General features: G+C 35.7%; 1 protein-coding gene across 4 annotated transcripts in view; it reads left to right on the top strand.

The window, feature by feature from the left end:
- Positions 1-15,895, top strand: part of AGMO (alkylglycerol monooxygenase) — a 355,530-nt gene that overhangs the window by 147,681 nt on the left and 191,954 nt on the right. For 3 of the 4 annotated variants that reach the window (XR_001900937.3, XM_017956887.2, XM_017956886.3), the window contains exons 6-7: positions 12,799-12,865; positions 15,766-15,831. Coding sequence is in view for 3 of the 4 variants with exons in the window: in XM_017956887.2 (XP_017812376.2) it covers positions 12,799-12,865; positions 15,766-15,831 (133 nt within the window). In the remaining variant the exon portion in view is untranslated. The remainder of the gene's footprint in view (positions 1-12,798; positions 12,866-15,765; positions 15,832-15,895) is intronic. The other variant, XM_021935974.2, reaches the window with a different exon arrangement.

Below are 15,895 nucleotides of genomic sequence, written 5' to 3'. Positions count from 1 at the left end.
TTTTGTCAAAGGCCTTTTCTGCATCTCTTGAGATAATCTTGCAGTTTTGGTCTTTGGTTCTGTTTATACGCTGGATTGTGTTTATTGGTTTGCATGTGTTGAACCAGCCTTGCACCCCAGGGATGAAGCCCACTTGATCATGGTGGATAAGCTTTTTGATGTGCTGCTGGATTAGGTTTTCCAGTATTTTATTTAGGATTTTTGCATCCATGTTCATCAGGGATATTGGCTTAAAATTCTCTTTTTTATGTTGTGTCTCTACCAGGCTTTGGTATCCGGATAATGTTGGCCTCATAAAATGAGTTAGGGAGGATTCCCTGTTTTTCTATTGATTGGAATAGTTTCAGAAGGAATGGTACCAGCTCCTCCTTGTACCTCTGGTAGAATTCGGCTGTTAATCCGTCTAGTCCTGGACTTTTTTTGGTTGATAGGCTATTATTTATTGCCTCATTTTCAGAGCCTGTTATTGGTCTATTCAGTGATTCAGTTTCTTCCTGATTTAGTCTTGGGAGGGTGTATGTGACCAGGAATCTTCAGAGAAGTCTCAGGATACAAAATCAATGTGCAAAAATCGCAAGCATTCCTATACACCAATAATAGACATACAGAGAGCCAACTCATGAGTGAACTCCCATTCACAATTGCTTCAAAGAGAATACAATCCCTAGGAATCCAACTTACAAGGAATATGAAGAACCTCTTCAAGAACTACAAACCATTGCACAATGAAATAAAAGAGGACACAAACAAATGGAAGAACATTCCATGCTCATGGATAGGAAGAATCAACACTGTGAAAATGGCAATACTGCCCAAGGTAATTTATAGATTCAATACCATCCACATCAAGCTACCAATGACTTTCTTCACAGAATTGGAAAAAACTACTTTAAAGTTCATATGGAACCAATAAAAGAGTCCGCATTGCCAAGACAATCCTTAGTCAAAAGAACAAAGCTGGAGGCATCATGCTACCTGACTTCAAACTATCCTACAAGGCTACAGTAACCAAAACAGCATGGTACTGGAACTAAAACAGAGATATAGACCAGTGGAACAGAACAGAGCCCTCAGAAATAATATCACACATGTACAACCATCTGATATTTGACAAACTTGACAAAAACAAGAAATGGGGAAAGGATTCGCTATTTAATAAATAGTGCTGGGAAAACTGGCTAGCCATATGTAGAAAGCTGAAACTGGATCCCTTCCTTACACCTCATACAAAAAATGATTCAAGACCTAAAACCATAAAAACCCTAGAAGAAAACCTAGGTAATACCATTCAGGCCATAGGCACGGGCAAGGACTTCATGTCTAAAACACTAAAAGCAATGGCAACAAAAGCCAAAATTGACAAATGGGATCTAAGTAAACTAAAGAGCTTCTGCACAGCAAAAGAAGCTACCATCAGAGTGAACAGGCAACCTACAGAATGGGAGAAAATTTTTGCAATCTACTCATCTGACAAAGGGCTAATATCCAGAATCTACAAATAACTCAAACAAATGTACAAGAAAAAAGCAAACAACCCCATCAAAAAGTGGGCAAAGGATATGAACAGACACTTCTCAAAAGAAGACATTTATATAGCCAACAGACACAGGAAAAAAATGCTCATCATCACTGGCCATCAGAGAAATGCCAAACCAATGAGATACCATCTCTCACATGAGTTAGAATGGCAATCATTAAAATGTCAGGAAACAACGGGTGCTGCAGAGGATGTGGAGAAATAGGAACACTTTTACACTGTTGGTGGAACTGTAAACTAGTTCAACCATTGTGGAAGACAGTGTGGCGATTCCTCAAGGATGTAGAACTAGAAATACCATTTGATCCAGCCATCCCATTACTAGGTATATATCCAAAGGATTATAAATCATGCTGCTATAAAGACACATGCACACGTATGTTTATTGCGGCACTATTCACAACAGCAAAGATTTGGAACCAACCCAAATGTCCATCAATGATAGCCTGGATTAAGAAAATGTGGCACATATACACCATGGAATACTATGCAGCCATAAAAAAGGATGAGTTCATGTCCTTTGTGGGGACATGGATGAAACTGGAAACCATAATTCTCAGCAAACTATTGCAAGGACAAAAAACCAAACACTGCAAGTTCTCACTCATAGGTGGGAATTGAACAATGAGAACACTTGGACACAGGAAGGGTAACATCACACACCGGGGCGTGTCGTGTGGTGGGGGAAGGGGGGGATAGCATTAGGAGATATACCTAATGTAAATGGTGAGTTAATGGGTGCAGAAAACCAACATGGCACATGTATACCTATGCAAGAAACCTGCATGTTGTGCACATGTACCCTAGAACTTCAAGTATAATTTTAAAAAAAGGAGAGCCTTGATACCAAACCATGCACCAAAGTACTAGTGATCCATCTGCACTAGTAAACTAGAGACAAAGCTTTGAAGCTGGTACAGGGATGGTAAGAGATGGACAAGATCCCTGCATAAAGCCAGGAGTCTCTACAAAACGATAGTTTCAGTGGATGAGTATGAAAAAGGCAGTTTCACAGCAAAAAGAAAAAAATGATGGGAATACTTCCCTAGTCATAAACCTACCAATGGCCAGGCATGGTGGCTCACACCTGTAATCTCAGCACTTTGGGAGGCTGAGGTGGGAGGATCACTCAAGGCCATGAGATTGAGACCAGCCTGGACAATATAGTGAGACCTCAGCTCTACACAAAAAATTTAAAAATTTAACAAGCGTGGTGGCACTTGCCTGGAGTCCCAGCTTCTTAGGAGGCTGAGGCAGGAGGATAGCTTGAGCCCAGGATGCAGAAGATGCAATGAGCCAAGATCACACCACTACATTCCAGTGTGGGCAACAGAGCAAGAATCTGTCTGAAAACAAAACAAAACCCAAAACAACACCCTAGCAACTTGCAGATCTCAGGTCATATAGACAAGATAATCAACCTCCAATTTTCTTTGAAAAGGATCTCAGGCTGGTAGTGGCCTCAGGCATTTGGCAAAAGTAGAGGAACAAACATTAAAACCAGGTGATATGGTTTGGCTGTGTCCCCACTCAAATACCATCTTGAATTGTAGTTCCCATAATTCCCACGTGTCATGGGAGGGGCCTGGTGGGAGGTAATTGAATCATGGTGGTGGGTCTTTCCTATGCTGTTCTCATGACAGTGAATAAATCTCATGATATCTGATGGTTTTATAAAGGGGAGTTCCCCTACACATGCTCTCTCTTGCCAGTCACCATGTAAAATGTGCCTTTGCTTGTCCTTCACCTCCCACCATGATCGTGAGGCCTCCTCAGCCATGTGGAACTGCAAGTCCATTAAACTTCTTTTTCTTTATAAATTAAAAAAAAAGAGAGAGAGGGGGAAAGAATGGAAGCTGAAATGTAGATTCATATTTGCTTTGTTTACTAAAGTATCTAACGCTCAGATGATGTCAGGCACATGGTTGGTAATCAATTAACATTTGCTGACTAATCAGTAGAAGTCACACCTGAAATTGGGAATACGATCATAATGGCAGTCATAACACAGTGAGTTTTAGAAACAGTCAAAAGTATGGAGCTTGCACCATAATACTGTGGATTGGAGTTTTGGACATGGATTGCTTAACCTTCCAGTTTATCAGTTGCCTTCTTTTCATATAATGTTATTATTACTCATACCAGCATGATTCCATTTATCACTGGATGCCTAAACTTGTAAATATAAAATGATGTTACATAAGGATGAAGTTTGGGATGGTTAAACCTATAAATGTTTCCAGTTTTTCTTCTGTAAATTTACTCTGTGTTGTTTAAAAATAACAAAATAACTTACTCTCTTTTGAGGGAACATGTTTAACAGTTACTTGTATTCATTTTTCCAAGTTGAAACCAAAAGTGTTATTCAAAAGATATGCTGAAACAAATTCAAATAAAATGCTAACTTGTCCTGCTCTTGTGGTTTTGTTTGAGGAATAATGTAATCATAAGTGACAAGAATCAGCCTTCAAGATAATTTATTATAAACGCAGTCCTTTAAAACTTTTGTTTATTGTATAAACATAACCTAGTCCCATTCTTCATTAAAACTAAGCCTTTAACTCTTCAACCCTGTGGTATGGATTCATCAGAAATTTACTCCCTATGAAGCTCTTTATGATCCCAACAGTCCTGATTCCTCCAGATTGTTTTATTTCCAAACTGTAAATATTGTTTTTTCACTCCTTAGTGTGGAAATTCAGCTACCTCCATATTACATGCTTACTGAAGTAGAAAACTGCCTAATCAAATAGGAAAACATTTGGCCGTGAATAAATCAGGATTTGTCCAGCATTTCAAAGTGTGAAACTAGGCAGACAAGCACATATCCTAAGAGTTCTGCTTTCTCTTCCTTCCCTGTAGATAAATCAGAGGCTAATATGGCCACCACTACCATCTGTCTAAATACTTGTGTGGTTGTCTTGAATTAACACAGCAGAAATAGTGGAAGAAGTAATTAAGATTTCATTTTTACATTTCATCACCAGATGCTCTATAATATAAATGTATCCATAAACGTTCAGGTTGATTAAGCTTGTAACAAGTAAAACAATAAGTGTTTAAAGATCAACTAATTCAGAACAAGAAACTGTTTTAATATGTTGACTTACAGTGTTTGCGGATCTTATTCTTTTTCTAAAACTTTAAATGAGAATTGCTGTAGATTTTATTGATAGTATAAAAGCATATTTTTATGTATATTCAAACAATAAATGCTGACATTGTCATTCATTCTACTTTTAAGTTAATAAATAGATAAATTAGCGACACTAAAATGTAATTTCCATTGTTCCACTCTGTGACCTCTCGAAAGATCTTCCCGCAGTACCTTGTACTCAATAAATAACCAGAGAATAAATGAAATCCATACAGATTCTTTCAATTTCTGTATAATCAGTTGAAGAAATTTATGAGCAAGAAAGAATAATCTAAATTCTCTTCAGGAATAATCAATGAGATTATTGCAAAGCTGCACTACGGGAAACTAAATAAAAGCACACATCAACACTAAAAGTAATTTTCAGCTTGAAACTTGGAAAGGGAACTCAATTTGCTTCTTATTGGACAATGCTTGGGCCAATTATAACTGCAAATTTATTATAAATTCAAATATCTCTACTGTGAAATAGCAATTATAAAAGAAAGAAAAATGAGTGATTTTTTAAATCAGTCCCAAGAGAAAACAAAATTATGCGGAAAAGGTAACTTGTTTGTAAAATCTTTTTTTCTGATATAGCTTTAACTTTCCATTGAAGGAGCCTTTGGAGTGTAAATTTGCTTCAGGCAATGCTTGTGTATTACCTCATTTCTTTTTACTTTTAAAACCTAGTGAAGTCCCTAGAAACTCAATAAATATTTGCAGAATAAATGAACTGGCCGACAAGAGACTTCTTGCTCTCTTGTTATGCAAATAGCGTTCAGTAAGAGTTTCTGGTAAGAATTTATAAATACAGGTTTTAACGCTCTGAAATAGATTGTTGGTAGTGTTGATAGAAAACCCTTACTGGTAGGTTGGTACTTAAAGAAGTAACTGTTCAGTATTTGAATATATATTTAATATTTAGTATATATGGTAAATATATTTAATAAGGTTAAATATATGATTATACTACATAATATTTGTGCCCTTCAGGTTTTCCATCTGCAAATGAGAATAAATATGGCAATATCTTATTGAAGGAGCACAGAAATATTTATTTATTACTACACACTTTTTAGATAAGTATGCATGAGCCTATAGTTAATTATAAAGGTCTTTCCAAATACATTTTTGTATATATGCACACACACATGTGTAGATAGATAAGATAGATGGATATAGATAGATGAAAGAATAAATGAACAAAAAAGAGAAGAATAAGAGAGAGAGAAAGATAGAGAAAAAAAAAAATGAAAGAGGAGGAGGAGGAACAGAAGTGAGGTGTGGGAGAAGAAAATTGGCCAGGAAAAAGCCAAGTAATTATGGCATAATTATTCATTTAATTTTAGACTTGGTTGACACGGAATCTTGTCACTAATTTACCTGAAAATTAGTCTTTAAAAATTGTCATTTTCAAACTTCATTTTAAGCATATCTTTCTCAGCTGAATCTAACATGACAAAGATTTTTCCTGTCAGATAATACATGTATGAGAGGCTGGCTTAGTATTTCCCTTAAATACTGGCTACAGTGAATAAGGAGACCCACAGTGGTCTGGGCTCCGCTGGAACATCAATCATGCATGACGTTATAACGAAAAGTCTTGACTAGTTATAGTCAATGTTGTCACTCTAACCTATGCTCATCTAAATGCAGACATTTATCCTACTACGGAGATTTCATTTCACTTCACCCAAACCCAGTCATTCCTCAGCATTTAACATATCATTTTGCACATGCATGTTTATAAAGAGGGTTCTGTAAAACACATGCTTTTTAGGATATATTTTCCCTATTATGATTTTTCCCTCTCAAACAAGAATCATAAATTTTTGTAAGCATCTTTGATTTGCAATGAACTTTACAATTAACCATAGATGCATGCCTTCTTTCTGAAAAGTAAGTGGTTATAAATATTCCTATGACTTTTCAATAACATATTCTAGTATTTTAGTATCCATTTGCAGATGTAAAAATTGAATAATAATATTATGGGCATTCCCAATATTTAGAAAGTCTCTTCGCCAACCTCAATAGTCAGAATGAGGTAAGAGGAGGCAAATTTCCAAGCAATTCAAACAAAGAAAATAATTTGTTTTGAACAAACTGAATACTTTTGATGAAGATAAGTCTTGTTCTCTAACTAAAATCACCAGTTAATTGCATCTCTACTTTTAATCAAGCCACAAAAATCTAACTACTCAATGTTTCCCAATCAAAGGAAAAGAGAAATAATTATGAATTATATAGAATGGAATATGTTAATTGAATAAAAACTAATTTCAAACAGACTGTTATTTACTATATTTATTTGGATGCTTTGTAGAGTTCAACTCCAGTATTTTTCAATTTAAATGGGAAAGACACAAGACACAGAATTATGTTTTTTAGGTAATATAAGGTAGTGAGAAAACTTCTAAAAATTGTATCATGAAAAAAACTGTGATCAGTTCAGAGTAAGCATTTAATTATTTATCACATGTACATAGCTTATCAATTTCCATAGGAAAATTATTTCAGACTGGTCACCTAGATACAATGGGAGTTTCATGAATCTTTTAGGTCTCTACATTATTAAACTTAATGTGTGAGTGCAGGGTAGGGAGGGTCATAAGGATTCTCAAAAGAAATTTCATAATCACTTTTCCATCTCTGGCTACTTTCATTTGAAACTGAAGCTCTCCTAAAACTGATCTCAGATAATATAAAAATAATTTATGGTATTCACTTGCCAGTGATCACCGAAATTTCACCACCTCATTATCCAGTTTTACAGTTGCTTGCTCTGTGATTTTCTGTTTGTTCTGTTTGTTTATTTGTTTTGGCTCCTTCATTTTAGCTTTTTATCTTAACTTGCCCAACTCACTCTATTAAAGATCATGCTTGGACTTTCACTCCTGGCTTCAAACTCCAAGAGCTCCAGACTCATGCTTTGCCTCTGGCCCTGGTAATGACCACCACACTCACTCCTTATGGCATTCCTCCCACCAACTCCCAGATTAGAACACAGAAATTATGCAGTGTTTTCCTCCTGAACAGTAAAGGTCTGGAGCACAGAAAGACCCCCATATCCACACAGCAGAATCCCTCCACTTGAGCACTAGTGATATTTTGTACCAGATAATTCTTATTGTGGGGACTTGTCCTATTCCTTGTGGACTATTTAACAGCACTAAACCAACCACTGCTCACTAGATGCCAGTAGCACTTTTCCCAGTTGTGACAACTAAAATTATCTCCAAACATTGCCAAAATTGCCTGGGGATGACAATCACCCCAATTTGAGAACCACCGCTATAAAGAAACAAGAGTGTGAGAGGAGTAAGAGGGATTTATCTGTTGATATACTATTGTCAAACAATCACGATGCGTAACCAATGTTGTATGTGACCTGAGAAACACAGAGAATGGTAAGGCACAATTTTCATCCTCATGAAACTTGCAATATAGTATGAGAAATGAAAACAAGTAACTAGCACACAGAACTGGAAGACATGAGAATTAACGATCTCTCAATATGCATCCGGAGAAAGGAAAACAAAACTCTCCTTGGAAAAATCAAGAAGGTGCTTGGAGAATTGATCTTGGAGAAAAAGCAGGATTCCAGGAGCTTTTAGGAGGTTAATGTCTTAGACGGAGAAGAAAGAGAACATTAGAAATCACTCTCCAGAAAGAATGTGAACGGCTTTGAACTCTGAAAAGTTTGGACAATGTTTGGTTCATTACAAGGAGTCTTTTTATTTGGCTTCGTTTTATTTTTGGTCAGGGGAAATGACATAATGAGATAACAACGGTCTCATGGCTCCCTCTTCTCTTGCTTTTATATTTAACTCTTCTTTCCCACTTCCACCAGAGATTGGAGAGGAAGAAATGAGGAGTTTGTGATCATTCCAACAAATTGTCCAGAGCATTTTTGTTGAATGAAAGTGAATCATCATGGAGCTTACTGTTACAAAATTGTTATTTGTATTATGTATATATTTATAATTTGTTACTATACAAATAAAATAGCTTAAGAAATAGTCTGAAAAATTTAACAATTTTAAGAAATGAGCTAAAAAAATGTTTAAGTTTCTGTGAAGTTTGGATGAGAAAATAGCACTCAGGTTTTACTGATCTGTAAAGTGACAACACAATATAATACAAAAGGCAAAGGAAATAACCTAGTAAACTCTGTTTAGGACATTGGCTCTTAAACCTTTACGAACTTATGCTTTCTTTTCAGTATATAATAGAAATGCTAGAATTTCTCCCCAGAAAAATACCATAGGCACTTATTTATAAAATGTCATCTAAAACTTCAGGATTTTTCTGACTTTCTGAAACCCTTCATGGCCCTTCTAGGCATCCATAGTTCTCAAGTTATAAGACCAAGAAAAAACCAGTTACAGAATACAATATTTAGAGCATTGCTTCAGAGACCAAAGGAGCAGCCAAAAAATCCCTAAAATACCATATGGGGACGTTTAGAAGCTGAAATCCCTGGGATCTTTATAAATACCTGGCATCATTTTAACTAATATGAAATAGAAAAGGAATTATCATTTTCTATTAAAGTTCTAAAAGTTTAAAGTATTTTTATTCAATGGAAAATTGCTGTATGTCTTAAAAACAATATGATAGATAAGTAGAAAGATTCATGAGCTGAAATCGGAAAGGGTTTAGGGCTTATTCCAACCTGATTAAACTTAAACTAGTAGTTTAACCTCTCTGAGCTTCAGTTTTATGGGGTTTTTTTAAATAATGAAATATTGGACTATGTTATTTTGAAGCCCTCTGTATATCCTAAAATTTGATAATTTAAATAAACGCATCTATGTCTAAAAAATAACACAAATAACTTCTAAAAATGAGAATTGCTACAATTATTCCCAGAGTAACATATTTTCAGGAAGTGATTCAAAGCTAGACGTCGAATTGCCAAATGGCTGAATTTGCAAAAGTAGGCGATAATTAAGTCGTTATGCTCAACCCTTATTAAATATTAATGAATTCTCCATGACTTTGAATTGGAAGGGTTTTTTACATGAGAGGCTCTGACTGGGCTGTCGGAATGATGAATCATTTCTCACTCAGAGGTGGTCTTCCCCAGCTCCAAGGTACTCATAGGCACTACCAAGAAATTTATCTGTGGTTGACTGTGTTGTACTTGGCTTTTAACTATTTTTTTAAAAAGGAACTTTCAATATTGATATCACCATCCTTTAGCCTGCAGGAGCAAAAGATTTTCACTGTGAAAAAGGGCTTGACATTAAAAAAAATAGTGCACTCAGCCAAGGCTCCAGTCATCTGCATGCACTCACCATTTGTGTGGCTTTACATCTGGCTGCACACACGCCAGGGCCTAGGATCAGAAATGCATCTGGGGAGCAGAAGCTGGTCAGTGTAGTCCTCTCCACCCACATTTGTTGTTTGTTTTTGTAACACATGTTAGGCACCAAAGGGACAAACAAGGGTAAAATGGTTTTATCCTTTCTCATCTGGTTCTCTGCCATAGATACAAAGCCCAACCAAAGCATCAGATTTCAATGTCCAGACTGCTGAGGATCCCCACTTTCTTGTTCTCTATTCTTCACCATTCTTCTTAACAAATAGTTTTTCACCAAGTAGAGAGCAATGTAGTCCAATCAAATACAGGGTTATTCATCTGTACCTTCTTCCCAATTCCTGGTTATTAACAGTGTATTTGTGAGATAATGCTTCTTGTGCTTTATTTCATTGGAATGTATTCTCTTATAAGAACTATATATTCATGGTAGTTTAAACTCCTGAAATTAAAAACACAGATAATCTTTGGTATATAAATGAGCTCCATCGTATGAATTAATCAAAAGTTCTGCTGTTTGGAGGTCAAAATATATCTCTCATGGAAATAACTTTAAAAATAGTGGATAGGACCTTAGAGAAAAGGAAGACAGAGAGAGAGAGAGGGATGGGAAGAAAAGAAAAAAAGAAGGAAGGAAGGAAGGAAGGAAGGAAGGAAGGAAGGAAGGAAGGAAGGGAGGGAGGGAGGGAGGGAGGGAGGAAGGAAAGAAGGAAAAGGGAGGAGGGAGGAAGGGAGGGAGAGCTAAACTGACACATAAAATATAGTATACATTCTTTTGCATGCAAATGTTTCTCTCTGTTCTGTAATGGAAACTGGAAATCCTTTAGCAGCTGGGCAACAGGGAGCGAGGTAAGAACTGTCTCTTTCAGGTGGGTAAACAATGTGCCTAATGGAGTGATGTCAATGGCCTCTGTCCCAGAGAAGGATAAGTTTTGACATGTGGCAACATTGCCACAGCTTCCATTTCAAGAGGGTACACGATGCCACAAGCTGAATATGGTATGGTCACCCCACCTGTTCACATTTATTGAGCAACTGTAAATTGGGTGTTTTAATCAGAGATTGCCAAACAATAATTAAACCCTGCTAGATAAAGAGTTTTGAATTAGAAATATGTCTGAGACTTAGGCAATCTATTTTTTTCCAGTTGGCTTAGTGAGCATTTATGGACATTACTAGCAATTTGGTTCTGTTTAAGTTTTTAACTTAAATTTTTTCCAACATTCATAAAATTAGAGAATAACAGAATAAATTTATATATCTCCATCATTTTGTTTCAAAACTCAAGATTTTGGTTTATTTGCATCAGTTATCCTTTTTTTCCTTTCTTTTTTCATTGCCAAAATATTTCATAGCAAAATCTGGTTCTCCTCTCATGTATATTTCAGTTATACAACTCTAAACAAACACATCTTCTAACACAATGGCAATACCTTTATAACTCCCAATGAAAATAATATTTTTCCTATCATCTATTAATAACACCCTGCTTATAATACATTTTTCTTTATTGCCTATAAAATGTCTTTTATGTTAGGTTTGTTCAAATCAATATCTAAACAAGGTGTACACCCTAAATTTAGTTATGTGTCTTAAATATTTTTTCATCTTAAACAGTCCCATCTCTCTCTCTTTCTTCCCACAGCACTGACTTACTATCAAATTCATATCAGCGTCATAATTGTCAGTGACTATTTTTCCCTTTAGCATCATTTAATTCATTTCTTTATTCCTCATATGTCCTGCAAATGGAAGCTAACCCTAAAAGTGAGTCATATCTTAAAATATCATGACAATGTATTGATTTTCTCATTGGTAGGCTCTAACAAATCAGTTTAGATTGTGAATAAAGAAAAGTAAAATATCTTGGTATCTGCCATGGTTGGTGGATGTTCAAGTTGTTCAATATTATTAATATAACATACCAAATGTCTTACATGTGGGCTGCTGTACTTTTTTCATGACACCTACCTGGTTCCTATGATTTTTAGAATTTGTAGACTCAGAACTAGGGGATTCCTACTAAGAAATGTTGTGAGAATTAATTAGAAAGTAAGGCACTAGATACTGAAGTAACTTTAATTGTGAAAAAAGGCCCTTTTACATATTTGACTTTGAATTGCACCTCTAAGATGTAATGGTAGACGATGCCTTGAAAGGTAAGAGATGATTTAGTATTCTATCTGAATGAGTAGGATCACCCTAAAGTAATAGATTATTGATACAATATTAAGTTGTTGCTGCATGGCTGATTACAGGGTGAAGTAACTCCAGGAAACATAACACAGTGTTTTCACTCTCCTAGTAATGCCCTGCTCTCATAAATAATCAAAGCCATAGTTGAAAGGCGAAACCTGTAACACAACATGAAACCTAAGGGAATTGTGCTTTGGTGATAGTGGTATGTAATACAGTAACATTAATAATCTTCGGAACAACATTATTATGTAGATATGTTACTATTTCCATTTTAAAGATGAGAAAATTGAGATATGAAAACCTAGTCATTTCCCCAGGATCACACAGTAATAAGTGGAGATTCTTGAAGCTGAACTGAAAGTCTAGCTCTTAACCATGACACCATACTCACCATGCTGCCTCTCAGAATAGAGTTTTGAGATTACTATTGTCTTTATATGAATTCCAGATTTCAGAGGAACTTTTTTCCACTCTCTGATACCAACCCTGAAACTTGCAATATCTCTTAATTTATGTGAGTTTCTAATGTGAGTATTTATATACTAATACACATTTAATGATAACTGTATGTATAAATATTCCTTCTGTTTTAAACAGGTCATCAATAACCTTGGTCCTTTGGAACTGATTCTTAATACTCCTAGCCATCATAGAGTTCATCATGGTAAGGAAGTTCTATTTCTTCTCTCTTTTCCTCTTAATTTCTTTAAAAATTACATTATTATTTGCCTTACTTCATTTAATCACAATCTCCCAATAGAGTCAGCACATGTTTTACAAATAAATATAGTTTCTTCTTTTCTATCTTCTTTGGTACAAGCCTCATCTCCAAAGTATGAACTGGTGGGGTGGAGTAGGGGGATTTATCTATCTGACTTTTGGATTTTTCGTTCTACTTAAATCTTAGCTCCATTGTAGTAGAAAATGATTTAACCAGCTGAGGAGATGCACATTTTATGTTTTAAAGGATTCTGTCAAAGGCTACTCCTCGACCCAGGGCTGAAGGTCATTCCTATCTACAGGCAGAGAGTTAGTGGTCTTGAAAACTGTTTTGATTTAAGGAGAGCCCAATAAACCTTCCTGCCTAAGGCCTTGAACAATCTCAATATAAGCTCTGTTTCCCTGACAAGGAGAAAATCCCAAGTGGCTAGTGCCTAAGGTTTAAAGACACCAACTTAAGTAATAACAAAAATGTTCACATTGTGTACCCTGAGCCCTATAGAGCAATGTGCATATCAGCATTATTTGTGACAGAAAAAACAGAAATAATTCAAATGTTTTTCAGCAGTAGAACAGATAAATTTTATATCATACATGTAATGGAAAATGATATAACAATGAAAATGCCCACACCATTGCTATACGCAACGACATGAATAATTCTCACAAACAATACTGAGCAAAGGAAGCCAGTAAAATAAATACGTAAGTAAATGCTATTGTTCTGTTTTTATAAGTTTCTAGTCTTCCTCAGCAACCCTGAATCCCTGAAGCCCTGCCTTTCCAAGAAGGGCAGGGCCCTATGTTTATGGCAGGGAGCCGAGCAGAAGCACAGGCTTCCACAGGAGGAGAGGCCAGGGCAGAGAGCACAAGTGGCTTCCTCTTAGAAACTCAATAGTCATTCTCCAACTCCAGGGAGGACAGAAAGTCCCTGATTTATGATGGTTCGACTTCTGATTTTTCCACTTTCACAATGATGCAAATGTGATACATGTTCGGTAGAAACCATACCTTGAGAACCCATATAGCCGTTCTATTTTTTTTACTTTTGGTACCGTATTCCATAAACCATGTGAGATATTCAACACTTTCTTATGAAATAGGCTTTGTATTAGATGATTTTTGCCTAAGATTGCAGGCTGATATAAGTGCTCTGAGCGCATTTAAGGTAGGCTAGGCTAAGCTATGATGTTCAGTAGATTAGGCTTATTTAAAAGCTTTTTTTTTTTTTCCTTTTTTGAGACAGAGCCTTACTCTGTCGCCCAGGCTGGAGTGCAGTGGCACGATCTCGGCTCACTGCAAGCTCCACCTCCTGGGTTCAAGCGATTCTTCTGCCTCAGTCTCCTGAGTAGCTGGGATTATAGGTGCACACTTCCAAGCCCAGCTAATTTTTGTATTTTTAGTAGAGACTGAGTTTCACCATGTTGATCAGGCTGGTCTCACACTCCCTGACCTCAGGTGATCCGCCCACCTCGAACTCCCAAAATGCTGGGATTGCAGGCCTGAGTCACCACACCCTGATTAAAAGCATTTTTGACTTTCAATGTTTTTCAATTTAGATGGTTTATTGAGACATAACCTCTCCGTAAGTCAAGAAGCATCTCTAATTAGTAAGGAAGTGGAGAGGCCAAGGGGATTATACACTTGCAGTTCCTTCCATATAAAAGGAAATAGAAGGAGCCGAGAAGAACAAGTCCACATTACAAAACGAAACAGATGCTATTTCCTCTGACTTCATTTTCCCACACTCCCACCTGCTTATATCAGGGTTTCCCAACCTCAGCACTGCTGACATTTTGAGACAGATACTTCTTTGTTGTGGAGGATGTTCTGTGCACTGTAGGAAATTTAGCAACTTCACTGGCCACCACCCATTAGATGTCATTAGTATCCCCTCCCAGGTGTGGCTACCAATAATGTCTCCAGAAATTGCCAAATGTTCCTTAAGGGGCAAAATTCTTCCTTACTAATTCAGAACCATTATATAAACCATGTATATAGCAACAGTGTCTGCATCTGTTCAGCCAATCTATCTCTACTTTTACACTATGGGAGATTTTTCCTTGTATCTGTGCATTCAAATGTGCAGTTGCATACATGGAAATCAGGAAAAGGAATGGGAACTCAGGATAGTTGAGTTTCTTGGGGTTGTGGTTTGGTTAATTAATTATTCTTTTTCTTTAGATTTACAGTCATATGGATATCATCATGTCTACTTAAGTTTTATAAAAAATGTATTAAATAAATAATAACCAGTTATTTACATTATAATTTGATTATTTGGCAGTAGGAAAATATATATGATATGAGTTTTGAAAAAATTAAGGGTAGTTTATTTTTTACTATGGCTTTTATGATCTTAAAAAAACTAGTCAAGTCTCACTCTACGTAGAAAATTTCCTTCCTGAAACAGATGCAGAGAAAAGGGATAGAGAGACATCTTATCAAAAATTTAAAATAAAAACACATTTACATACATTGTTTCCTTATTTTATTTCTTATTTGTAATTTTTGATATCATTTCATTCTTAATTTTTATTTAATGGTCCTGAAAAAATTATTTACATTTATTCCATTTTATATTGAGAAATGGTGACAAGAAAACATACATACAGCTTTAAGAAAACACTTCCCCTTTTTAGTATAGTTAATTGAAAAATAAAAATAAAAATTCCTTTATTAGAGAATAAAATCTGATGTTGTAAATGAGAAGACATTTCCAGGGAAATTATACTCTTGCTTAAATCTGAATTTTATGAATATGTTCTAAAAACAAGATGAAGGTATCTCAAAAAGCATAACTATTTTTCTGAAAAAAATATTTTCTAATATTTTGTCTCATAGGCAGAAATCGTTATTGCATAGACAAAAATTTTGCTGGTGTTCTTATTATTTGGGATAGAATTTTTGGTAAGTAAAACATATTAAAATCAAAAAAGTAAATCATCTCCCTCAATTACAGGAAGCCAAATCT

Source organism: Papio anubis, chromosome 4 (assembly GCF_008728515.1).
Source record: "Papio anubis isolate 15944 chromosome 4, Panubis1.0, whole genome shotgun sequence".
NCBI lineage: Eukaryota > Metazoa > Chordata > Mammalia > Primates > Cercopithecidae > Papio > Papio anubis.
The sequence above is the reverse complement of the archived record's forward strand: the minus strand, read 5'-3'. Positions and strand labels throughout refer to the sequence as shown.